Here is a 27034-nt window from a genome sequence, read left to right as displayed (position 1 = left end):
ACTTCGAATAGCAAAGTAAAATAACAAATAAAATTAAATAAATAAACTTAAATCAACAGATTTGTTTCAATGTCTGAGAAAGACCAATCAAATTGAAATATAAATCTGTGCAACCCTTTGATCTGAATGAATTCTTATCTCACTGAATACTATATACACAGTAAGCTTAATTCAAACCTTCAAAAATAACACAACATTACACAGGGAATTCACTTTCAACCTTGAATTATAAATCACAGATTTTACATGAACAGTAATTCAAAGTAACCCTTGTTTAAATGAAGTCACTGATTATTCAGTCCAATCCACCTTTAGGAATGTGTAAATCAGTTAACAGTTCCAGGAAAAAAATAGATTTTAAACCCCTTCCATTTCCATGTCCATGGGTTCAAAGATGAATAATGCACTTGTGCACAGAAAAAGTCTCTGATTTCCTTTGGCAAAAATGTGCACTAATCACAGTTTCACGAATGATAGTTAGACCATCCAATTCAGTTCACTCACTGAAAACAATGATTTGCTTACCAGTGTTCAGTAGAAAAATAGAAATATTGTACATCACCACTCAATTTGTGGACAAGACTCTGAATGACGTCCAGGGATGGCAGGGTAAAGTTTCTTCACTCAATGCTCTTCTGCGACTGTACCCGTGATCATTACAACAACAGCACGATCCACGAGGCTGCAGTACCACGTGCAGGCGACGCATGAGAAGACGAACGATACACAGCCCTATTTGACGACTCAGCAGGCTTTCCTCAAATAACACTGTGACATCCACTATGTACTATGTTCGTTTGAACAAATAAAACAAATACTGTGTAACATACACGAAATAAAACACGGGTATATTCAAATTACACGGCTCGTAGCGTGTTAAATCTTAACAGGCTCTCTCTCTCTTCCTCGTAGTCTGACACGATGGAAAACTTGTTGCATCACGTTAAATAACTGAATAATTAACGCAATTTAAAACTCAAAAAAACAACATCACACGGTTCTGATGTGTATCACGAGTTTAAACGTTGTTTACTTTCACTTTTAACGTTATAAACACTAATCACACCAACCGTACACTTCTTCAGCGTGAAGTTGCTTCCTCCAGCTCACTCGCGTAACTCTCTAGAAACACGCAAAACGAACGCACTTTACAAGGGCTCAAAATGGCGGCGCCCATGGCAATTGTCAAAATAAAAGTCTCTTTCAAAAACACTTACATAGGTAAATAAATACAGGTAAATTAGTAACTTATATAGGTCCCCTACACCAAGTTAGCACTGAGGTAGCCTACCTGTGCATCCCAGTCAGTCTCCTCAGAGCGGCTGTTTTCGGCGGCGGCTGGACTGACGGTCACCATGGGTTGCGGTCGCGTCTGACCCCAAAACATGTTTTTATTTCTCAAAAAAAATCAGTAGACTGGTGCAGAAGTTTTATGCGAGTTACTAAAGTTAGTTATTTTTCACGAGGCTTTAATGCCTAATTTGTTATAGCTAATGTTAGGAAGGCTAATATCTTGCACTTTCTTCTGGCTTAAATAATTTTGAGTTACATTTTGACAAAACCTTTCAGATCTAAGTATTATGTTTTTTGTTTAATTTAATGTTAAACATGAATCTGTTTTTTGTTTTTTGTTTTTTTTTGGAACTAATGAGGTCTCTGTTTAAGAACGCTGGCTCGCAGCTGCAGGTTCCGCTGCTTTAGAGCACCGCACATGCAGGCACATATTTGTTTGAAACATAGTTTAACTGTCTGCCACAAGTTGATCTTGTAATAAAGGTCTCATCGAGGAAAAACACGCTGTATATTTGTATTCATTGCATTTTTTAAGTATAAAAGTTAAATAACAAATTTTATTATAAAAATATTAATGATTAATCGATAGTCGATCGTTAATTCTCCCGACGATCGACAAAGAAAACTTAATCGAATGCCCATCCCTAACATAAACAGCGACTAATGTTGCAGTTTGGTCCATCTCTGTTCTCACTGTCGCAAACGGAAATACCTATGAAGCAGTTTTTTACCTGACGGGAGCGGTTCTAGTGGACCAATCACAGTGCTTGCGGTCCGCGTAGAACTGACGCACTGTTAAAAATTTGGCGAGGTGCAATGATAAAATTAGTGGATCAAAAACACATCCAGGGATGTTATGTCAACATGGTTTCATGCGAACTTGGAATTGGAGCAGTACTTGGGACGCGAATGATTAGGTTTCACAAGTCCACAAGTACAGACATTTTGGGCTTTTGTGCGCACATAGACTTTAAAGAGCCAGTAAGATGCAAATTTTAAGCATCCTATCACTGATCATAATTCTCGGACAACAGGTTTAAATGCATGCAAGGTCAAAAAACACTGTAATTTCTCAAAATATAAATTCCTCAGATCCCCAAACGATTCATGTGAAGCCGTTCAATGACTCAGTCTGCCTAAACTAGGGCTGGTCCGAATAGCATTTTTTGAGCTTCAAAGCGCTAGTAGAAATCAAATTGAATATTCAAAGCTTCTGAGGGAGGGGCTGAGCATATTTTTATCTCTAAAGGAAGGAATCTCTGTGTGTTTGTCTGTCTGTTTGTAGTTTTAATATGTGGCAGGTGTGTTGCTGCGGACCCAAGGGAGTGTAGTGTTGCATCTTAGTGCAGTTGACAAAACACACAGGCTGCTAACAGCAATATTTATAATAAAGTAGCATATAATTTTTAAACAAACAAATCATTTCCTGATCAGAAATTAGCAGCACAATAATTACATTTAAATGATAAGGTAGGCTATTTAAATAAAAAAATTAGTTTAACAAAGTATAATAAAGAAAGAACACGTTAGCATACTCTCAATATCAAGTTTATTTACTGACGTCAGTAGAAAAATAAAGCAGCACAGCAAAAACCCCAGTGCCTTGTCGTTTAATGCAAGTCAATATATCCACAACTTTGAGAACTCAAAAGCAGATGTAATCCTTGTGAATCCTGGTGACATACTGGCGTCTTCAATGTAATGTATTTGACAATTATTAAGCATTAATGTGGTCAAGCCTCTAGCCAACACAAGGACGATCTTCTTCTTGTGGGGTTTGGTGGCAGTTGCAAGCCAGGTTCTCAGCGCCACACCGCCACCTGTAGAGCAGGAGAGTAAAGTGCACTTCCTGCTTGGCGGTCTTTGCAGCTAATAATGTTGAAACAAATAGGACATTCAAATCTTAAAATTAAAAATCGAATACCACCGAACGAATATTTGAATAATCGAATATTCTGACCCAGCCCTAGCCTAAACCCCACCTTTCAGTAGCCTACTCGACTCTGATTGGTCAACTGACACAGTCTTCGCACAGATCAGTGGCACAGAATAGTGCAACATGTATTGACCTAGTGCTAACATGATTTACTGAGAAGACATTATCAACATCAATACACATCATCCATCGTTCTTCCACGAAAAAAAACAAACACGACGACACAAACTAACGTTTTTTTACACTCATTAAAGCATTAATGTAAGCTAACCGGGTTATAGCAAAACGGGCAGCATGTGTTAGCCGCTTGCTAACATGACTCTCTGACAGTATATTAAGAGTTTAAACAACAACATCAATACACATTATTCATCATTAGCTATAATCATACTTAGAGGTTATGGTTAGGAGACCCATGTTGTTTCAAATAAAGTGGCCATTACGGTATTACGTGGATAAAGTCAGGCAGTAGATTCAATCCAAATCATTTCAGCGTTTCATACTCGTTTCAAAGATTCAGAGTGGACTCCCTACTTTAGATGCCAATAACTTTATTAATCGTTTACTTTTTGGTTCAACTACTTTGCACATTGTTTACATTGATGTACAGCTACAAGACACACTGCAATACAGGTCATTTTCGATTTTGGATCTGTGTGGCTCTTTAAGTAAGGATCCTACAAACAGTTTTATTAATAAGACCTCAGCTGATTTATAAACTTTGTTGCCATATCCACTTTGTTGAAACGTGAATGTTTCTATTGAGTGTGAAATCTTGCGTGTTTTTTAAGGTTAGTTTTTGTTTTGAAACTCTTTTTACACTCATGGCATGTGAAAGGTTTATCTTTAGTGTGAGTGATCATGTGAGTTTTAAGTCCACGTTTATCGATGAAACTCTTTTCACACTGAAGACATGTGAACGGTTTCTCTCCAGTGTGAGACCTCATGTGTTTCTTAATAGCGCTTACACTTGTATAACTCTTTTCACACTGGGAGCATATGTAAGGTTTCTCTCCAGTGTGACCTTTTTTATGTGAATCTCAAGTCCACGTTTATCTACGAAACTCTTTTCACACTGAAGACATGCGTGAGGTTTCTTTTCGCTGTGAGTTATCATGTGTTTCTTAAGATGACTCTTCATACTGAAACACTTTTCACACTGAAAACACACGTGAGGTTTCTCTCCTTTGTGAATTGTCATGTGTGCTGTAAGGGTACTCTTACTTCTGAAACATTTTTCACACTCATGGCATGTGAACGCTCTCTCTCCAGTGTGAATTCTTGCGTGTATCTTAAGGTTACCTTCAATAGAAAAACTCTTTCCACATTGATGACAAGTGTAAGGTTTCTCTCCAGTGTGAACTCTTATGTGTTTCTTAAGTTGACTTTTTTCTATGAAACTCTTTTCACAGTGATGGCATGCATGTGGCTTTTCCCCACTGTGAGTTTTCATGTGGCGGTTAAGGTTCGATTGAGAGGTGAAACTCTTTCCACACTGTTGACACGTGTAAGGTTTCTCTCCAGTGTGAACCCTCACATGTATGTTAAGGTGATCTTTTCTTCTGAAACTCTTTCCACACTGTTGACATGTGAAAGGTTTCTCTTCACTGTGAGTCCTCTTGTGATCTTCAGGGCGTTCATCTTCTCTGAAACTATTTTCACACTTTATGTCTTCTGTCTTCAGAGTTTCTTTCTGTGAAACATTATGGTTTATTTTTACAATCTGATGTTTCTCATCCACTTCAGCTTGACTCTCCTCTTTCACTTCCATCATATCTAAAATGAAGACAGTAAATAGTTCAGATTGATAAATCAGAATGACAAAACACATTTGAGATTGTCATGTATCCGTGTTATTTTTAATGTGAAGTACATTATGTCATTTCTATTGTTATTTCTGCTCTTGTAGTTTAACTCTTGTGCTGTGTTCAAAACCCTATAACACTTCTGGTGTTTCCAATATCACCAAACATTGGATTATATCTTTTTGTCAACTTGTTTTCTTTTAGTTAGGACTGGCTTTTTATTTCTTTTTTTAACTAATTAATCATAGGCCTAATTAATGTGCAGGCACCGCAAATTCTTTATTTTTCAATCACTCCACAAAGAGACTTAGATTACTCTGCTGATTTTCGACATACAGATTTTAAAACTTTGAAGTATTTATTAAGAAAATCAACATTTTGCGCATTTTGTTCTCTCTCCCTCAGTGAACTTCGTTTAGAAACGTGTCAGAAGAATTTACTATAACTTAATGAAATCTTGCCATACTAACAAAAGATAAATGTCTACATAATGTTTGGAATGTCTACTTGTGATTTAAGTGAAATCGAGTTCAATAACAACTCAATACACTCCAGAAAATATTATTTAGATCCTGGACGAGCCCCCAAATAATGTTAGAATAAATGATGTTTTGTTGTTTTAGGGGTATTTGTAACACTATTTACTAAAAAAATATTAGTAAGTCTGTCAGGCAATACAAAGAAACAAGGGTGCGGTGCAAAAACAAGTGGTAGATTGGATTATAAGTGGATGAGAGAGACACATTCCCCTTTAGATTTGGCACGTTTTGTCCACTTGTGAGTTGTTAAAAACGCAAGTGGGAGATATGACGCATTTAAAGTGATGCATATGAAAGTATATGAGATAACAGCTGCTTGTGTTGTTACTAGGGATGTCCCGATCCCACTTTTTCATTTCCGATCCGATACCAGAAATCCGTATATCAGCCGATAACATGTTTACTGTAGTGAAATCATGGCTTTGGTAATAGTAATCAATACACCCAAAAAAGGACATGGCTACTACACTTACATGTTAATGTACTAATTTTCATAAGGGTTATAGTAGGCCTACCTGTTGAAGTCTCTTTTTGATACAGGTTGCACAATGTTTTCTTTCATCGACTATGGACCTCGTAAAGTAGCCTTGGCCACCCCATTAAATTCCAGCTCTGCTACTGTTCACAAATAGACCTAAACTTACACTGTATTAACTTTTTATTTTATTTATTTATTATTTTTCATGATACCCTCATTAAGGGCCTGAGCCCCCCTAAAATCATCTTAGACTCACCCCTGTTGATCACACTAGTTTACTTTAGTGTTTAACTAGGACGTTTGCTTTTATTCTGTACACTAATGCACAGAGTCATTATCAAATCTGAGTCGTTAAACCAAAATGACAAAAACTTTGTGTGAACTTATGTAAATGATGCATGCATCGAATGCATTTACTGAATGTATGCACATGAATGACAAGAGTCTATTTCATGTGCCATGTTAATGGGCGCTTTGCATTTAAAACAGACAGTGCTTGTTTGGACATCTTTTGGGGCATTAGAAGGTCCTGGTTATAAACTATTTTTGTAGACCGGTCATTTAAGACCAGAAATACCTAAAGTAAAACAAGGTGGGGAATTTTTTTTTAAAAAGCGACAATTTTGTATAAGTGAGATTGTTATAGTCTTTGTAAACAAAGTACATACATTTCAGTCTGATGCAGTAACTTTAACTAGTATTTTTGGGTAAAAGAAAATTCTCTCCATAATGACGTGAACACAACATGAGGTTTAACTGTAGTAGAGCATTGCATGGAGATCACATCATTTAATCCACTAAAGGTTGCTTTGAAACATCAGGTAAAGAGTTTTATCCAATCTAATTCTACTGAATCTATTATACATACCTGCAAACTCAGAAGGGCTGAAAAAGGTGACACATTGTATATGCGCCCGCAACCAATAGGAATGAATGGGGCTAGGCTAAATGCTAACACATTCACGAAGCGCTGTACAAAGATTAAATGTGCACGCATTGAAAAAAGATAGGTATGAATTAATTCATCTAAGCAGAGGTAAGAACATAGTAAAATATTAAAAAACGGTGGTGTTTTCTTTTAAGGCTAACTTAACTGCCAGAGCAGGGGCCTCATTTATAAAAAGCTGCGTAGAAACCAGCGTACATTTGATCTTACGATCATTTATCAAAAACGCGTATGAAATTAGAATATAACTTAAAGCTCACGTAACACACACTGTTTCTGCATTTCTGATGTTAATCTGGAGTACCTATAGAGTAGTATGACATCCTTTATATCTCTGAAGAGTGTTTAGTTTAATCAGATTTATAAAAGAAAGATTAGCTTTACCGAATCTTTCCGATAACGTACGAAAAAATGAAGAAGGAGGAGTTATACCGCGGGAGGAGCGAGTACGAGTCATGCAACACTATACAACAGTGTTTTAACTTATGATTCACTACATGTTCGTGTCATTTATATAATATACACGCGCCTATTTCCAACATAAGACAGAAGTCTTACCACGTGTAACTCGTCATGACCCGGTTCTGAAAATCCACCGCATCAAACACACGCAAAACTCCGCTGCTAATCCGGATAATAAACTATATCCATTGTTTCCATAAGGCTGGATGTCTTCTCCTTACATCCAAAAACACACTTCTTGTTGTGCCATTGTTGACTTTTGAAATTAAACAAAGCTGAGTGGCGTGATAAGCTGTTAGCAAGCTCTAGCGTCTCCCGCTGACTGACGGCTGGGCGGGGATTTCCGGGGGAAGTTTTCCGGTGGAAGCCCATATAAAGAAGTGATACGTATCGAAAACCCCTGAAACGTCAGTTAGAACCGTAATCGAAAAAAACCAGCCGAAACTTGTACGAACCCTGGCGAAGTGCATTCGGCACAGAAATACTCTGAAACACGCCCAACTGCTGTTTTGACACTTTGCCTACGTTTAGCATGAGGAAACAACTCTATAACTGTGTTAATAAGTCAGAATGCTTGAAATACCATTAAATCCCCCCTTTAAGACCAAAAGAAAGAAAGGATTTTTAGAAATCTTGGCCAACTGAAAAGTATTAACATGAAAAGTATGAGCATGTACTGGTAGCTTTGGCACTGTGTGCAGGTGACATGCCAGGTCCTGTTGGAAAATGAAATCTGAATCTCCATACGCTGATTAGCTTTAATGTATTTATTACAGAATGAAATATGATATAAAACAACAATTCATTTTAAAAGAACAAAATTTTTCTACAACATGAAGTAAACAAAAGAAAAAAAATCTATACAAAAGCAATGATTCAGTGTTAAGATTTTATAGAAAATAAATGTGATTTAAGTTATGAAACATAATTTTAACTGATCTATCTGAATCATTAACAAGATGGCGGAGGTTGTAGACAAAGGTGCTGCTCCTCCGAGAAAAAGTAGAATAAAACCAGAGATCTACACAACAGTAGATGGAAAAACTGTGGTGGAAGATGAATTCTTGAATTTTCTCGTGGTTAAAATGAAAACTCTCAGTCAGGATGATGTTGTTCTATTGACTGTGAATCATTTCGGGTCCGAGTGGATCGAGAGGTCACAAAAAGTTTTGTTTGAACTCTGTCCGCATACTACCCAACGCTTTGTTGCGCATAAAGGGTTACAGAAGGACGTGAACAACGTTAAAAGTTGTTTGAAATTGTTGAATGAGGTTGGCGAAAACATTCCTCGATTTGTATCCCATCATCTGGATGAATTACCACCTGTGACTTTTAACAGCCTCGATGTCTCCTGGTTACTGGGGAAAATCGAATGATTGAGTATGGATTTATCAAGCATAAAACACGCTTTGTCTGCACAAACAGATGTATGTGAGGATCTGCGTACGATTGCTGGGGGATTAAATCAACGAATATGCTTAATAGAAAAAGGTGAGGAACTTGCGAAAAGCTTACCTAACCGTAATATTGCTGAGAAGGAGATTAACTTCTAGCTGGATAAAGCGGAGCAGGTGTCTGGGGCTACCGCGGCGCTGTGTACGAATATGTCGAACGAAGGCTCGGGTGATTGGGGCATCGAAACCACTTCCCCGAAATGTAGCCGTGTAGTTAAGCATGGGCGTCGTCAACGTTTGCATGGGGATGCTACTATCCAGCGCAAGCAGAGTTTCAATGCTCCCAGAAGGGAGAAGAAAAGTGGCATTGTTGGAACCAGTGCAGGGGGATCTATACAGGTTGTAAAGACCAAACAGGTGAGTGTTTTCGCTACAAAATTCTCGCCTGATGTAAACTCCGAAGCATTGGCCAGCTACTTGAAAGACAAATTACATCGTGATGTGACCTGTCAAAAAATAGACAGTGTCCAGAGACGATATAACTCCTTTAAAGTCACTGTGGAATGCAATAATGTGGGCGAAATGTATGATCCTCAACTTTGGCCAGAGGGTGTCTTTGTGCGGCGCTTTTATGAAGCGCGCAAACTATTAGATACAAATATTCAGACTGCGACAAAAAATGACTGTGTGTTTGAAGCTGGGGCAACTAATGCTGTGAAGAATGGACTATTATCATCATGAAAGTTGCATCATATAACACGCGTGGCTTACATCTTGGACAGGGGGCCGGGGACAAAGCGAGACGCATTGTTGTGGATGAACTTTTTATGAGCACTGACATTCTATGTATACAAGAAACTATGCTACCGCTACAAGATCTACATGAACTAAACACTGTGCATGATGACTTTTATGGGGCAGGGGAGTCTACAACAGATTTTGGTAAGGGAATAAGACGTGGTAGAATACCAGGTGTGGTGGCCATATAATGGCGGAAGAAATATGATCCATTGATTAGTGTGATCCGATTAGAAGTTGATTGGGCTATAGCAATCAAGGTTGCACATGAAAAAAAACACCTTTATTATTGTAAATGTATACACTCCCTATGAAAGCTACCAAAATGAAAGTGAATACCTTAATAGGTTGGCTTTTATAAGCTCGTATATTAAAGAAAGTATATGTACATGTATATTTGTGGTAGGTGACTTGAATGCTGATATCTCAGATGATGGGTCTTTATTTGGGAGACATCTCAATCAGTTCTGTGTAAACAATAAGCTAATCTTATCAAGCAAAGTGATGTTACCAGCTAATAACTATACATATATTAGTGAAGCATGGCATACAACATCGTGGCTGGATCACTGTATATTGCAGCAGAGTGATGTTTATGAGTTTTGGAAAGAAGTTAAAACTGCTAAGAACAGTAAGGCGTCTTTGCCAGCAAGTATTGATGGGATCTCTGGGGATAAAAATATTGCTGAATTGTGGGGCACACATTTAAGGGGAACTTTTAATTGTGTTGTGAGTACTGATTTTAAGGTTGGTGATGTGGTTAATAGGCCTAATGAAGTGTTTGGTGCAATTGGGAAATTGGCTGCAAACAAAGCATGTGGTCCTGATAATATAACAGCTGAGCACCTGAAATATGCAAGTCAAAGACTGTCAGTGTTACTTGCCATGTGTTTAACTGGATTGTTGTCTCATGGGATATTACCGGACTCAATGCTATCTGTACTGCTAACACCAGTCATCAAAGATAAAACCTGTAAAGCATCAAGTACACAAAATTATAGACCAATTGCTTTGGCTAGTGTACTATCCAAAGTGTTAGAACGAATATTGCTTGATAGGCTACAGGAATATACTGGAACAACTGACAACCAATTTGGATTTAAAAACAAACATGGCACTGATTTGTGTGTTTATGCTTTAAAAGAACTTGTCTCCAAGTATAAGGGGCACAATACAACAATGTTTATGTGTTTCTTGGATGGGTCCAAAGCCTTTGACCGTATTAATCATGGTAAACTGTTCACTAAATTGCAAGAGCGAGGGGTGCCTCCATATTTAATAAGAATTTTGCACCATTGGTTTTCAAATCAAACCATGCAGGTTAGATGGGGGAAAGCAACATCAACCCCGTTCCCTGTAACTAATGGGGTCAGGCAAGGTGGAATATTGTCACCTATTCTTTTTAACTTGTATATTGATGACTTATCCAGAGAGTTGGAGGAGTGTAAGACTGGATGTATGGTGGGGAATCAGCTCATTAATCACCTAATGTATGCAGATGACCTAATTGTTATGTCACCTTATAGTGCTGGGTTAAACAATTGCTTGGAGTGTGTGAAAAATATGGTATGCAATATGACATCACATTTAATTCTAAAAAGAGTGTCATCATGATAGTACGAACTAAGGAGGATCAGCAGCTAAAGTTTCCCTCCTTTTAGTTGTCTGAGAAAGAACTGGATACTGTTGCTAAAGTAAAATACTTGGGACACATTATTAGGGATGACCTAAGTGACGATGATGATATTCAGCGCCAGTGCTATAAATTATATGCTCAGGCAAATATGTTGGCACGAAAATTTCATATGTGCACTGATGACATTAAAATAGCTCTTTTTAGAGCTTACTGTACTCCACTTTACACAGCACATCTATGGTGTCGCCATAGTAAAGGAAAGATGAATAAAATAAAGGTGGCATATAATGATGCTCTTAGAATTTTGTTGAAGTACCCAAGGTGGGAAAGTGCAAGGAAGATGTTTGTGAATTGTAATGTTCCCACTTACGGAGCTTTGCTTAGGAAACTTATGTTTAAATTTATGTGCAGGCTTACCGAGTCTAGGAATGTCATTATTAGGTCTTTGACGGACCCTAACATGAGTGTGACAAGATACTCCTCGAGTCTCTGGAAATATTGGAATCAACATTTGTATGTTTTTTAAATATTGGACACACATTTGTGCTATGTGCTATTTATGGTATGTTTGTTGTGGTTGTTTGTATATTGTGTGTTTTGTTTTATATATTATGGATGTTATATTGTGTATGCTTTTTTATATATTATGGACGCTTGTATGTTGTATGTGTTTTTTATATTTGGACATTGAGTCTGTTAATAAAGAATAATAATAATAATAATAATAATAATAATAATAATAATAATAATAATCAAATAACAGGCTTCAAATGAATAATAAAGAAAACTAAATTGATGAGACCAAAAAATGCCAGATATATATCCAAAGGGAATATTTCATGTTTGACCATCAGACACTGAAGGGCAGAGCAGCTGCACTGAGACAGCGGCAAATTTCAGAAGGACTTGCCAAAATAAGGCTGCTCTCGGCGGTGTACACGACACTGACTGCTCGCTGATCAACTTGAACTCACATTTCCAAAATTTATTCATCTATATTCTCAACTAAACAGCTACATTTTATGACACAGAAAGAGCAGGGCTCCAAACAAAAAAATCAATTAAGGAGCCATTGGCTCCTATAGGGGAAAAAAGCAGGTGCCAAATAATTTTTTTAGGAGCCACATAACAATGCACTTACTTTTAGCAGGCATGAAATGGTCAGGGGTGAGAAGGGTGCTCGAGGGGCGACGTGGCCCCCTGATGGGGCCGGGAGGTGGGGGGACTCCAAAACCATGTTTAATTAAATGGGTTAATACATGTGGAAAGCTGTAACAAGTAGAATTCCCTTACCATTTGACATCTGCAATAATTTTATTTTGCCATAATGTGACCATCAGTCGCAAAGCCATACAATTTTAATTTGGCCTTGGAATAGGGTGGACCTGAATGCCTACAGTACATGTATTTTAAAATAACTTAATTTTACAAGTACTGGTTAAATGAATTGAATTATTGTTTTTGAGTCATGGGTTGAATAATTTTCAGATCAGCAAAAAAGTGATGTAGGAAAATAAAATAAGAACAAATCAAGAAATTACAAACATAGAAAATAGAAAATAACAAATTTACAAACAAAGTAAGATCTAACAGTATTGATTAGGTATCAAACAGTATCAAATTAATATGGCGCTGTTTTCATTCTATAAATAAAATATAATTGATCTTTTTAAAGCTATAAAAGTGATTTTCCTTTTGCCTTCTGTAGTCTGATTTACATAACGACTCAAACTCAAGCTTTTCTTTTAAGATGAACTGTCCCTTTAACGCCGGTGGAGAAGCGCTGATCTATACACTGACACATCTGATCAACTGCTCACTTATAAATGTCTGTTTTTATGAGTATACTTGCAGAGACTGTGGCATTACAAGATCATTTGTGCGTATATGTCCTGTCAAGCCCAAAGAAATTTTGTGTTTGCGTGATTTTTAAAACGCGCGTTGGGCTTGGGCACGTATGCGCACAGAAAACCGCTCCGTTTAGCATCTTTGTCGTTCAAATAGTCTAAAATCCAGGACGTTTTGAAATGTCTTTCGGCACGGTGTTCATTGACTGATGCGGAAAGATGAATGAATATCTGTGTCTCTGCCGTTCTCTCCCGCGCTCGTTCTGGCACAGCTGCTGGTCTGAGCCTGCTTTTTGTTAGCAGGAATGTCATCCGCTTTTACCCGTTCATATTTTGGCGCTTTCACTCAGTGACGTTCACACAACGCATCTCATTTCATGACGTTAACAAAAGAAATGAAGCGATAGGCTACTGGTTATAAAACATGCACATAGGATGCAAATTTTACAATCAAAGGGAGTAAATTTGTATTGTCGCCAATGGCGACCTTGACAGAAATTTCACTCGCAAATAAATATATTTGGTCGCAAATGCGATCATTTCAGTCGCAGTTTGGAGCCCTGAAGAGCTATATTTAGAATATTAAAGGACAAGTTCGGTACTTTACACCCAAAGCCCCGTCCCCAGATCGTCCACGATGAAACGGAACGGCCCTGACCGAAATGGACACATGATGCTGTCCCGAGAACCCTCGGTTTCTGTTGTATCACCCCCCCCCCCCACCACCACCACCACCACCACCACCACCACCACCACCACCTCTACAATGTCTGCATAGGTGCACCGAACAATCCCTCCCAAAATGCATCAAACTCCTGTCTACAAAGACGTGAAACTCACCGAGTGGTCAGGGGTGCCCACCGACACGCCCACACAAAAATCGCTGCAAAAGATGCCCTCCAACAGGTGTTTTAGCATTCGTTGTAAACTTGTGGACCTATATTTCAAAACGCCCCACACCCGTACATTCTTCAGTTGAGAGCTTGAATAATAGACACTCCAGCCCAGTTGGTGGCGATAATCCACCTTTGCCAATTGGAAGAATACAAACAGCTCCATTTCCTTTTGTGGCGGCGGAGTAATACCGTACCTCACAGCACATCTAATACAAGTCAATGGAGTTGGACAAAAACTATGATAAAACCTGCTGGAATGCATCCTTTGCAGCGATCCCCGTGTGAGCACACCAGCGAACACCCCCGACCACTCAGTGAGCCCCACGTCTCTGCAAAGGAAAGTCTATGCACTTTAGGAAGGACTGCTCCAGTGCACCCGTACAGCCACTGCAGAGGTGGGAGGTGATACAAGAAACACCCGAAAATTCTCGGGCCAGCCGCACACGTCGAACTTTCAGTCAAAACCGCTCCACCTCACCACAAACAATCCGAAAACAGGGCCCCAAGTGCAAAACACCGAACCCGTCCTGTAAGCTTCATTGCCTTTGACGCAAAATGCATTCTGGGAAACTTGGCTGTCATAAGTCCACACAAGTCATCTCCTTATGCATCCTTAATAAAATGAGCGGATCAAGTACATGTGAATTTGGCTTGATGTGAACTTGGAATTGGAACAGTACTTGGCCCGCGACTGATGACGTTTCACAAGAACACAAGTACAGACAGGAACAGATATTGAGAAACGGCCCGAATCTTTTTTGCCGTACACCATTTTTGGCTTTTGTGTGAATTTAGAATTTTAGTAAGAATCTTACGCACATCGTTAATTTTCATTAATAAGACCTCAGCTGATTTCTAAATGTTGTTGCCATATCCACACTGTTGACACATGAATGTTTTCTATCGAGTGTGAATTCTCACATGTGCATTAGGTCACATTTCATTGTAAAACTCTTACCACAGTGATGACAAGTGAATGGTTTATCTCTGGTGTGAATCACACACTGTCATGTGTGTCTTAAGATTACCTTCACTTGTATAACTCCTATCACACTGAAGACATATGTAAGGTTTCTCTCCAGTGTGAGTTCTCATGTGAGCCTCAAGTCTACGTTTTACTATAAAACTCTTTTCACACTGAAGACATGCGTGAGGTTTCTTTTCACTGTGAATCATCATGTGTCTCTTAAGTTGACACTCCATACTAAAACACTTTCCACAGTGAAAACATGCATATGGTTTCTCTCTTTTGTGGATTTTCATGTGTGTTATAAGGCTACTCTTACTTCTGAAACATTTTTCACACTCATGGCATGTGTAAGGTTTCTCTCCAGTGTGAATTCTTGCATGAATCTTAAGGTCTCTTTCAACAGAGAAACTCTTTCCACACTGTTGACAAGTGTAAGGTTTATCTCCAGTGTGAGTCATCATGTGTATCTTAAGTTCATATGCAGTTATAAAACTCTTTTCACAATGATGGCACACAAATGGTTTCTCTCCGGTGTGAATCCTCATGTGTACTTTAAGCTTAGGTTTTGTTCTGAAACTCTTTCCACACAGATGACAAGTGTAAGGTTGCTCTCCAGTGTGAACTCTAATGTGTATCTTAAGTTTACTTTTATCTGGGAACCTCTTGTCACAGTGATGGCACGCGTGTGGCTTTTCCCCACTGTGAGCTTTTATGTGGCGTTTAAGGCTCGTTTGAAAGGTGAAACTCTTTCCACACAGATGACAAGTGTAAGGTTTCTCTCCAGTGTGAATTCTCAAATGTTTCTTAAGGTTAGATGCAGTTGTAAAACTCTTTTCACACTGATGGCATGTGAATGGTTTCTCTCCGGTGTGAGTCCTCATGTGTACGTTAAGGTTAACTTTTGTTCTGAAACTCTTTCCACACTGTTGACATGTGAAAGGTTTCTCTTCACTGTGAGTCCTCTTGTGATCTGCAGGGCGTTCATCTTCTCTAAAACTCTTTTCACACTTTATGTCTTCTGTCTTCAGAGTTTCTTTCTGTGAAACATTATGGTTTATTTTTACAATCTGATGTTTCTCATCCACTTCAGCTTGACTCTCCTCTTTCACTTCCATCATATCTAAAATAAAGACAGTAAATAGTTCATATTGATAAACCAGAATGACAAAACACATTTGAGATTGTCATGTATCCATGTTATTTTTAATGTGAAGTACATTATGTCATTTCTATTGTCAATTTCTGCTCTTGTAGTTTAACTCTTGTGCTGTGTTCAAAACCCTTTAACACTTGTGGTTTTTTAAATATCACCAAACATTGGATTCTATCTTTTTGTCAACTTGTTTTAGTTCAGTTAGGACTGGTTTTGTTTTGTTTTTCTTTTTTGAAGTAATTAATCATAGGCCTAATTAATCTGAGCTTATGCACCTCAATATTTTAGAGAAAATAGCATTATATGTGAATAGTGTTGCAAAATTCCAGGAACTTTAAAAGCTAGAAGAACAGGAATACAGGTGCTGGTCTTATAATTAGAATATCATCAAAAAGTGACTGATATATTTCAAATGTTTATTTCTTTTAATTTTAATGATTATAACTGACAACTAAGAAAAATCCCAAATCCAGTATCTCAGAATATTAGAATATTGTGAATTTTGAAGACACCTGCTGCCACACTCCAATCAGATAATTAACTCAAAACACATGCAAAGGCTTTTAAATGTTGACTTGGCAGTTGTCCAAAACACGACCATTGACACCTTGCACAGGAGGGCAAGACACAAAAGGTCATTGCAAAAGAGGCTGGCTGTTCACAGAGCTCTGTGTCCAAGCAAGTTAATAGACACAGGCGAAGGGAAGGAAAAGGTGTGGTAGAAAAAAGTGTACAAGCAAAAGGGATAACCACACCCTGGAGAGGATTGTGAAACAAAACCCATTCCAAAATGTGGGGGAGATTCAGAAATAGTGGACTGCAGCTGCAGTCAGTGCTTCAAGAACCACTACGCACAGACGTATGCAAGACATGGGTTTCAGCTGTCGCATCCCCCAGTCAAGCCACTATTGAACAACAGACAGCGTCAGAAGCGTCTCGCCTGGGCTAAAGACAAAAATGCTGCTAAGTGGTCCAAAGTTATGTTCTCTGATGAACGTAAAGTTTGCATTTCCTTTGGAAATCAGGGTCCCAGAGTCTGGAGAAAGAGAGGAGAGGCACACAATCCACGTTGCTTGAGGTCCAGTGTAAAGTTTCCACAGTCAGTGATAGTTTGGGATGCCATGCCATCTGCTGGTGTTGGTCCACTGTGTTTTTACTGTGTATACCAGGAAGTTTTGCACTTCATGCTTCTTGCTGCTGACCAATTTTATGGAGATGGAGATTTCATTTTCCAACAGGACTTGGCACCTGCACCTGGTTTAAGGACTATGGTATCCCTGTTCTTAATTGGCCAGCAAACTCACCTGACCTTAACACCATAGAAAATCTATTGGGTATTGTGAAGATAAAGATGCGATATGCCAGACCCAACAATGCAGAAGAGCTGAAGGCCACTATCAGAGCAACCTGGGCTCTCATAACACCCGAGCAGTACAGACTGACCGACTCCATGCCATGCCGCATCGCTGCAGTAATTCAGGCAAAAGGAGCCCAAACTAAGTATTGAGTTCTGTGTGCTAATACTTTTCATGTTCATACTTTTCAGTTTTTCAGTTCTTTGTATTGGTCTTAAGTAATACTCTAATTTTCTGAAATACTGAATTTGGGATTTTTCTTCATTGTCAGTAATAATCATCAAAATTAAAGAAATAAACATTTAAAATATATGAGTCTGTTTGTAATGAATGAATATAATATACAAGTTTCACTTTGGAGTGGAATCAGTGAAATAAATAAACTTTTTGATGATATTCTAATTATATAACCAGCACCTGTATATGAGAATTAATGGGAATAAACTGGGAATTTGAAAAATTTGCAGAGATGCATATAACAGGGAACTTAAATGTACTTAAAAAAGCTCTTGCAGCATAATTGTTTAAAACAACAAGATTTAATGTAATTTCCACCCTGCATATTCCTCAGTCACCTCACGCGCACACACACACACACACACACACACACACACACACACACACACACACACACACACACACACACACACACACACACACACACACACACACACACACACACACACACACACACACACACGACTACATCAAGTCAGGTAAGTTTTGATGATAAATATATTTGATCTATGGTATTATAGTTTAATACCAAAATGTGTTTATACAGTAGCTAGCTAGCCAGAATATCAGATATCTAAATGTAAAGTAGCACTAGTACAATAACTACAATAATTTTTATTATGTTTATGGGTGGTTTCCCGGACAGGGATTATCTTAAACCAGGACTAGGCCTTAGTTTAATTAGGAAATATTACTAGTTTTAACACACATGCCTTACTAAAAACAAACACTTGTGCGCATTTTGAGGCAGAACAAAGGGCACTGATGTATTTTAAGATATGTCGTTGCAAGTTGTTTTCAGTTTGGACAGCTTTTAATTTTTCTTTAGTCTAGGACTAGTCTAATCCCTGTCCGGGAAACCACCCCTATATGTGTTTGTATATGATGTAGTTTATATAAATATCCCTAAATGTCCAAAAAATACCCCAAAATTCCCATTAAGTTTCCAGTTTGATATATTTCCAAAATTAAGTTGCTTTTATTCTAAACAATATGGCAAAGAGTCACAATTGTGGTGTTGCTGGTCAAAAATGACTGGTCATTGACAGTAAAGGTGGAAGATCACAAAACACAGAAAATTATTTAAAAAAATATATTTTTTCTAAAACAGAGAGCAAAGTAAGACTTGTGCTGTTCCCGGTAAAATATAAGTCATTCAATTTGCCCATTTAAGAACAAACCAAAATAAAAAACTTTGTGTGAACTCATGTAAATGATGCACATGAATGACAATATCCTATTTCATGTGCCTTGTTAATGAGCGCTTTGCATTTAAAACAGACAGTGCTTGTTTGGACTTTTGGGGCATACAATGTGCATCTCTTCATTTGAAGGCCCTGGTTATAAACTATTTTCTGTAGGCCGGTCATTTTTGACAAGTGCAACACAAGGTGGGGGTAATAAAAAAAGTATTTTTGTTGCCTTTTTAAAGTTATTTATTTACAAAGTCAATAATTTTCAGTCCGATGCAATTAACATTAACTACTATTTTTGGTAAAAGAAAATTCTCTCCAAAATGAATGGAACCCAACATAGTAGAGCACTTCATAGAGATCACAGTCATTCAATTCACTGAAGGTTGCTTTGGATAAAACTCTTTACCTGATGTTTCAATCTAATTCTATTGAATCTATTATAGATGCAGAAAGTTATCATCTCATGGATTTTAGTTTATTTCCCCTCATGTTTCTCAATGTTTTTATGATTATTCCTAAACCATCAATAATAAAGATTGAAAAATAGACACCAACCTATTTGTTCCTCAGTATCTTCATCCTTTATTCTGCATGGTTGTGGATCTGTCATCTTCTCAAGCTCCTCTTTCACCAGCATCAACATTATGTCATGAAGATTTCAGTTGTCACACATGGAGTGATTTCTCTGTGTGTTTGACTCCAGCATTTATTGGTGGATTGTTGTAGGAGGAGCTTCACTGAAGGTCTCAATCACTTTCACTTTATGGATGTGGCTGGAGATAAAAGAAGAGACATTAAAGTTGCCATAAAACAGAAGTACTGATTGCCTTATTTACCACCCAGATTACAAAAACACATTTATATTATTTTATTTATTTTTAATCTGTGTGGACGTTGAAATTTTTTACATTTGGGAAAATGTATATAATCTATATCATAAAAAAACCTTAATAAACATATTGTTTGGTTATAAGCAGACATGCATGAAAGTTATACAAATGCTAAAAATGACGTGTTGACTGATTTAATTGTAAGTAGTACTTAAAGTCTTTCACTAAGAAACTTTCATTAAAAGCATAATAAACATTATTATAGTTACCATAATAGTACTAGCTTACATTAAGATATCTGATTAACTGGCTAGCTAGCTACTGTACAAACACATTTTGGAATTTTCTAGTTAAACTATAATACCATAAATTAAATATATTTATCCAAGTTTATCATCAAAGCTTACTTGACTTGATGTAGTCATTGAGGTAAAATGCAAGTGTGGCTTTTTGTGGTAGCCAAGTCCTAGAAAATGTAGGGGAATCACCCAAAGAGCCTTACTTTGTAACCCTGCTCCTCCCTAAAATCAAAAGTGATAAATACAGATACAGTCCTCAGGTAATTTTAAAGTTGTCTGAATAGCGCACATCTTCTGTTTTTAGTCCTCGATCTCCACAGTACACTGGTTCATAATACACGAGTAAAAACATTTAATAATATTGGTATTAAACGTGCTGGACATTACCTCAAAGTACACAACTGTATGAGTCAAGAGATGTTTATGAAGCTGTCCGGACAATGAATCCCTGCTCCAGAGACAACAGTGAGTCCGTGTCAGATTTTCAACTTCATCTCACTGCTAACGGTTAGCGTATTAAGAAATGCTGTCTTCTGTTGACAAACCAATAAAATAATCGAAGACGGATTAATTATTTCAGTGCACACCAAAGCATTTACACGTGAAGACATCAGACTCTAGTGAGGGTCGCTTTAAACACTGATTCGCGAGGCCTTCAAAACGAGTCTTTTGATTCGAATCTTCTTCTTCTGGAGTTTTATGGCGGTTGGTTATGGTGCACTAACGCCTCCTGCTGTACTGGAGTGTGGAGCACAGACATGCAAGGAAAAACACTAAATTAACCTGTATAACCCGACTTCTTTAACAAATTTTATAATGGCTCTATACTTCTTCTATTGCTCTAAATTACATTCCAAAAAGCTTTGTATATTAAACGTTTTAAGCCCATTTTTTTTTTTATAAAATTATAATTGTTTGTTTCTTTATTCCCTTGTGCAGCGCTTTGAGATGCTACCTTAAAAGGCGCTATAGAAAAAAAAGTTTATTATTATTATTATTATTATTACTAATTGCCACTTGTATGTCAACATCTGCATGATTTAAAGCTTGCTTAGCTAGTTTATCAACCCCTTCATTAGCCTCCATTCACACATAAGTAGGGACCCACAGAAACATAATAAGACATGTATTACTATTTCTCAATAAACTTGCAAGAATATCATATATAATATCTTGCCTAGTTGATTTTAGTCCACTTGCAAGGCTTGAAGTGCTACATTTGCTGCACATGGACCAGAACAGATAACAGCTAACCTTGGTTTTATATCCTCCACACATAATGAAGTGCTACCAGAATGGCAATAAGTTCTGCTTTATACACAGACACATTATTAAACCCAGTCTCACGGAGTTGGGTATAAATAGCAGTGTGAAAAATGTGCAATACATACGTTTAATTCCAATTTGGCATGCATATGATATGCCAGTCCTTCCCATTCGCTTAAACGGCGCATCTTTTTTGTTTTGTCATTTTATTATTTGGTTTCTCAATTTTTTTCTGTTTTTTAAACCATTTTCGCTTGGGTTTAGGGTTAGAACAGCTTCTTATAAAAATATAAAAAATATAAAAATTACATCCTAATCCAAATCCCAATTCTAACCCCAGCTCCAAGCGACCATGGCTTAAATATAGACAAAAACATGGAGAAACCTGTATATTAAATAACCTCATTGAGCAAATCTGAAATCTCACCCTAAAAATTGAGAAACCAATAAATAAAATGACATAAAAAGATGTGCCATTTAAGTGAATGGGAAGGACTGTTGTATCATATTGGAAAATTGGAATTTGGCATATGTATTGCACAATTTTCACACTTCGTGCTACATGAGACTTGGTAGCATTATCCGTTATTCTTTTGCTGATATTGCATTGAAATGTAGGAACACTCACTGCAGAAGCAGTTCTTGTAGAGGCAGGATCTTTAGAACCATCTGTATATACAGGTGCTGGTCATAGATCTGGTGTATAGGACTTGATGCTGAAACCCCTTAATTGCATACTTGAGGCACCCATGAGACTCTGTGGGATGGTCAATTGAGTGACCCTCTGCCACACTACTCCTCAGCCCTTCCATCTCCTGAAGTTGCTCCTTTCTTGTAACTCAGTGGATAAACCCTTGACCTAACCTCAATTTCTAACACCACAATCTCATTACAACCCAACCATATACACGCAAACCTGAAGCACCACTGTCATTGTTAATGCAGGTTCAGTGCCAAATCTACTTTGGGTTGTCACTATCTTTGGGTTGTCAAGTGGGCGCCCTCCTTCCTCTGTGTTTCACTGATAGGCCCACGACACCTCCAAAGGGTTCAGCAGTGAATCCCAGGTTCACTCCCTAGGTGCCATGAACTCACTTCAAGACCCAGGCGGCAGTCTTTTCTCTTCACCCACAGCCGCTGGCTTCCCTTTTCACGCAACCGCAGAGAGGTCTCTGACTGCCTGCCGGTGGGCCTTTCCTCGTACGCCCATTTCCCTGAGTTGCCTGGATGTTGAGGTGGCTACGAATCCTCTGCAACCTACTTCCACTGGGAGTACCTTCACATTCCAGCCTTGTTATTCCGTTTATAGGCCCCCCTCCACTGCACCTTCCCAGAGCACGGTGAATATCATTAGAATATCATCAAATAGTTTATTTATTTCACTAATTCCATTCAAATTATATTCATTCATTACACACAGATGGATATATTTCAAATTTCTATTTCTTTTAATTTTGATGATTATAACTGACAACTAAGGAAAATCCTAAATTCAGTATCTCAGAATATTACTTAAGACCAATACAAAGAAAGGATTTTTAGAAATCTTGGCCAACTGAAAGTATGAACATGAAAAGTATGATAAGCATGTACAGCACCAGCTCATTTTGCATGAATTACTGCAGCAATGTGGGTTGGCATGCAGACCATTGGTAGGCAGTATCCACGAGTGTTACCACAGTAGCAGCCTTCAATGAAGAAGCAGCTTTTCAAGTTTAACCCACAACCGAAGGAGAATCAGCAACTTCTTGTGTATGTTTTGAAATGACTAGCAGTGGTGGAAGTACATAAACAGCGACTAATGTTGCAGTTTGAGTTAAATCACTCCTCAACTTGTTCTATCTTTGTTCTCACTGTCGCAAACAGAAATACCTATGAAGCAGTTTTTTTACCTGACGGGAGTGGTTCTAATGGACCAATCACAGTGCTTGCGGTCCGCTTAGAACTGACGCACTGTTAAAAATTTGGCGAGGTGCAATGATAAAATTATTGGATCAAGAACACATCCAGGGATGTTATGTCAACATGGTTTCATGCGAACTTGGAATTGGAGCAGTACTTGGGCCGCGACTGATTAGGTTTCACAAGTAGACATTTTGGGTTTTGTGCGCACATAGACTTTAAAGAGCCAGTAAGATGCAAATTTTAAGCATCCTATCACTGATCATGAGTCTCAGACAACAGGTTTAAATGCATGAAAGGTCAAAAAACACTGTAATTTCTCAAAATATAAATTTAAAATTACCCCATTCCTCAGATCCCCAAACGATTCATGTGAAGCCGTTCAATGACTCAGTCTGCCTAAACTAGGGCTGGTCCGAATAGCATTTTTTGAGCTTCAAAGCGCTAGTAGAAATCAAATTGAATATTCGAAGCTTCTGAGGGAGGGGCTGAGCATATTTTTATCTCTAAAGGAAGGAATCTCTGTGTGTTTGTTTGTCTGTCTGTTTGTAGTTTTATTATGTGGCAGGTGTGTTGCTGCGGACCCATGGGAGTGTAGTGTTGCATTTTAGTGCAGTTGACAAAAGGCTGTTAAGAGCAATACTTATAATAAAGTAGCATATAATTTTTAAACAAACAAATTATTTCCTGATCAGAAATTCGCAGCACAATAATTACATTTTAATGATAAGGTAGGCTATTTAAATAAAAGAAAGGAGTTTAACAAAGTATAATAAAGAAAGAACACGTTAGCATACTTTCAATATCAAGTTTATTTACTGACCATCAGGCTATCCGACATGTTGGTGACTTTTTTCGTCAGTAGAAAAATAAAGCAGCACACCAGTGCTCATTTAATGCAAGTCAATAGATCCGCAACTTTGAGAACTCAAAAGCAGATGTAATCCTTGTGACTCCTGGTGACATACTGACATCTTGAATGTAATGTATTTGACAATTATTAAGCGTTAAAGCCTCTAGCCAACACGAGGACGATCTTCTTCTTGTGGGGTTTGGTGGCAGTTGCAAGCCAGGTTCTCAGCGCCACACCGCCACCTGTAGAGCAGGAGCGTAAAGTGCACTTCCTGCTTGGCGGTCTTTGCAGCTAATAATGTTGAAACAAATAGGACATTCAAATCTTAAAATTAAAAATCGAATGCCACCGAACGAATATTTGAATAATCGAATATTCTGACTCAGCCCTAGCCTAAACCCCACCTTTCAGTAGCCTACTCAGCTCTGATTGGTCAACTGACACAGTCGTCGCACAGATCAGTGGCACAGAATAGTGCAACATGTATTGACCTAGTGCTAACATGATTTACTGAGAAGACATTATCAACATCAATACACATCATCCATCGTTCTTCCAAGCAAAAAAAAAAAAAAGACGACAAACACGAACGTTTTTACAATCATTAAAGCATTTAATGTAAGCTAACCGGGTTATAGCAAAACAGGCAGCATGTGTTAGCCGCTTGCTAACATGACTCTCTGACAGTATATTAAGAGTTTAAACAACAACATCAATACACATTATTCATCATTAGCTATAATCATACTTACAGTTCATGGTTAGGAGATGCATGTTTCAAATAAAGTGGGTACTGAACCATTACGGTATTACGTGGATAAAGTCAGGCAGTAGATTCAATCCAAATCATTTCAGCGTTTCATACTCGTTTCAGCGATTCAGAGTGGACTCCCTACTTTAGATGCCAATAACTTTATTAATCGTGCACTTTTTGGTTCAACTACTTTGCACATTGTTTACATTGATGTACAGCTACAAGACACACTGCAATACAGGTCAGTTTCAATTTTGGATCTGTGTGGCTCTTTAAGTAAGGATCCTACAAACAGTTTTATTAATAAGACCTCAGCTGATTTATAAACTTTGTTGCCATATCCACACTGTTGAAACGTGAATGGTTTCTATTGAGTGTGAAATCTTGCGTGTTTTTTAAGGTTGGCTTTTGTTTTGAAACTCTTTTTACAGTCATGGCATGTGAAAGGTTTCTCTTTAGTGTGAGTGATCATGTGAGTTTTAAGTCCACGTTTATCGATGAAACTCTTTTCACACTGAAGACACGTGAAAGGTTTCTCTCCAGTGTGAGACCTCATGTGTTTCTTAATAGCGCTTACACTTGTATAACTCTTTTCACACTGGGAGCATATGTAAGGTTTCACTCCAGTGTGACCTCTCATGTGAATCTCAAGTCCACGTTTATCTACGAAACTCTTTTCACACTGAAGACATGCGTGAGGTTTCTTTTCACTGTGAGTTATCATGTGTTTCTTAAGGTGACACTCCATACTGAAACACTTTTCACACTGAAAACACATGTATGGTTTCTCTCCTTTGTGAATTGTCATGTGTGCTGTAAGGGTACTCTTACTTCTGAAACATTTTTCACACTCATGGCATGTGAACGCTCTCTCTCCAGTGTGAATTCTTGCGTGTATCTTAAGGTTACCTTCAATAGAAAAACTCTTTCCACACTGTTGACACGTGAAAGGTTTCTCTCCAGTGTGAACTCTTATGTGTTTCATAAGTTGACTTTTATCTATGAAACTCTTTTCACACTGAAGACATGCGTGTGGCTTTTCCCCACTGTGAGTTTTCATGTGGCGGTTAAGGTTTGTTCGAAAGGTGAAACTCTTTCCACACTGTTGACATGTGAAAGGTTTCTCTCCAGTGTGAACCCTCACATGTATGTTAAGGTAAGCTTTGCTTATGAAATTCTTTTCACACTGTTGGCATGTGAATGGTTTTTCTCCAGTGTGAATCTTCATGTGTGCTTTAAGGTGAGTTTTTCTTCCGAAACTCTTTCCACACTGTTGACATGTTAAAGGTTTCTTCTCACTGCGAGTCCTCTTGTGATCTGCAGGGCGTTCATCTTCACTGAAACTATTTTCACACTTTATGTCTTCTGTCTTCAGAGTTTCTTTCTGTGAAACATTATGGTTTATTTTTACAATCTGATGTTTTTCATCCACTTCAGCTTGACTCTCCTCTTTCACTTCCATCATATCTAAAATGAAGACAGTAAATAGTTCATATTAATAAACTTGGGTGACAAAACACATTTGAGATTGTCATGTATCCATGTTATTTTTAATGTGAAGTACATTATGTCATTTCTATTGTCAATTTCTGCTCTTGTAGTTTAACTCTTGTGCTGTGTTCAAAACCCTTTAACACTTCTGGTGTTTCCAATATCACCAAACATTAGATTCTATCTTTTTGTCAACTTGTTTTCTTTTTTTGAACTAATTAATCATAGGCCTAATTAATGCCCAGGCACCACAAATTCTTTATTTTTCAATCACTCCGCAAAGAGACTTAGATTAGATTACTCTGCTGATTTTGAACATACAGATATGATTTATACATCATTTAAAACTTTAAAGTATCTATTAAGAAAATAAACATTTTGCGCATTTTGTTCTCTCTCCCTCAATGAACTTCCTTTAGAAACGCGTCAGAAAAATTTATTGTAACTTAACGAATTCTTGTCATACTAACAAAAGATATATGTCTATGTAATGTTTGGAATGTCTACTTTTAAATGATTTAAGTGAAATCAAGTTCAATAACAACTCAATACACTCCAGGAAATATTATTTAGATCCCGGACGAGCCCCCAAATAATGTTACAATAAATGATGTTGTTTTAGGGGTATTTGTAACACTATTTATTTAAAAAAAAAAAAATTAGTGTGTCAGGCAATACAAAGAAACAAGGGTGCGGTG

General features: G+C 37.7%; 2 protein-coding genes across 12 annotated transcripts in view; both read right to left on the bottom strand.

Moving 5' to 3' along the window:
* The window catches only part of LOC129423053 (uncharacterized), a 195797-nt gene that overhangs the window by 73410 nt on the left and 95353 nt on the right, over positions 1 to 27034 (bottom strand). For 4 of the 11 annotated variants that reach the window (XM_073856570.1, XM_073856578.1, XM_073856577.1 and 1 more), the window contains one exon: positions 24033 to 26312. The exons of 6 other annotated variants lie outside the window; for them this stretch is intronic. In XM_073856570.1, the coding sequence (XP_073712671.1) occupies positions 25213 to 26312 (1100 nt within the window). In that variant the 3' untranslated portion in view covers positions 24033 to 25212. Of the gene's footprint in view, positions 1 to 19496; positions 19715 to 20178; positions 20317 to 24032; positions 26313 to 27034 lie in introns of those variants that run through there. One more of the 11 variants, XM_073856575.1, reaches the window with a different exon arrangement.
* LOC129422790 (uncharacterized) lies at positions 14997 to 16117 on the bottom strand. The gene has a single exon (XM_055178899.2). The coding sequence runs from the start codon at positions 16113 to 16115 to the stop codon at positions 15012 to 15014; it is 1104 nt and encodes a 367-aa protein (XP_055034874.2). The 5' UTR covers positions 16116 to 16117; the 3' UTR covers positions 14997 to 15011.

This window comes from Misgurnus anguillicaudatus, chromosome 19, assembly GCF_027580225.2.
Source record: "Misgurnus anguillicaudatus chromosome 19, ASM2758022v2, whole genome shotgun sequence".
In the NCBI taxonomy this organism is placed as follows: domain Eukaryota; kingdom Metazoa; phylum Chordata; class Actinopteri; order Cypriniformes; family Cobitidae; genus Misgurnus; species Misgurnus anguillicaudatus.
The sequence above is the reverse complement of the archived record's forward strand: the minus strand, read 5'-3'. Positions and strand labels throughout refer to the sequence as shown.

Bases quoted from the DNA above. Each gene is read 5' to 3' on its own strand.
- LOC129422790 (XM_055178899.2), bottom strand. From the start codon at position 16,115: ATGGAAGTGAAAGAGGAGAGTCAAGCTGAAGTGGATGAGAAACATCAG.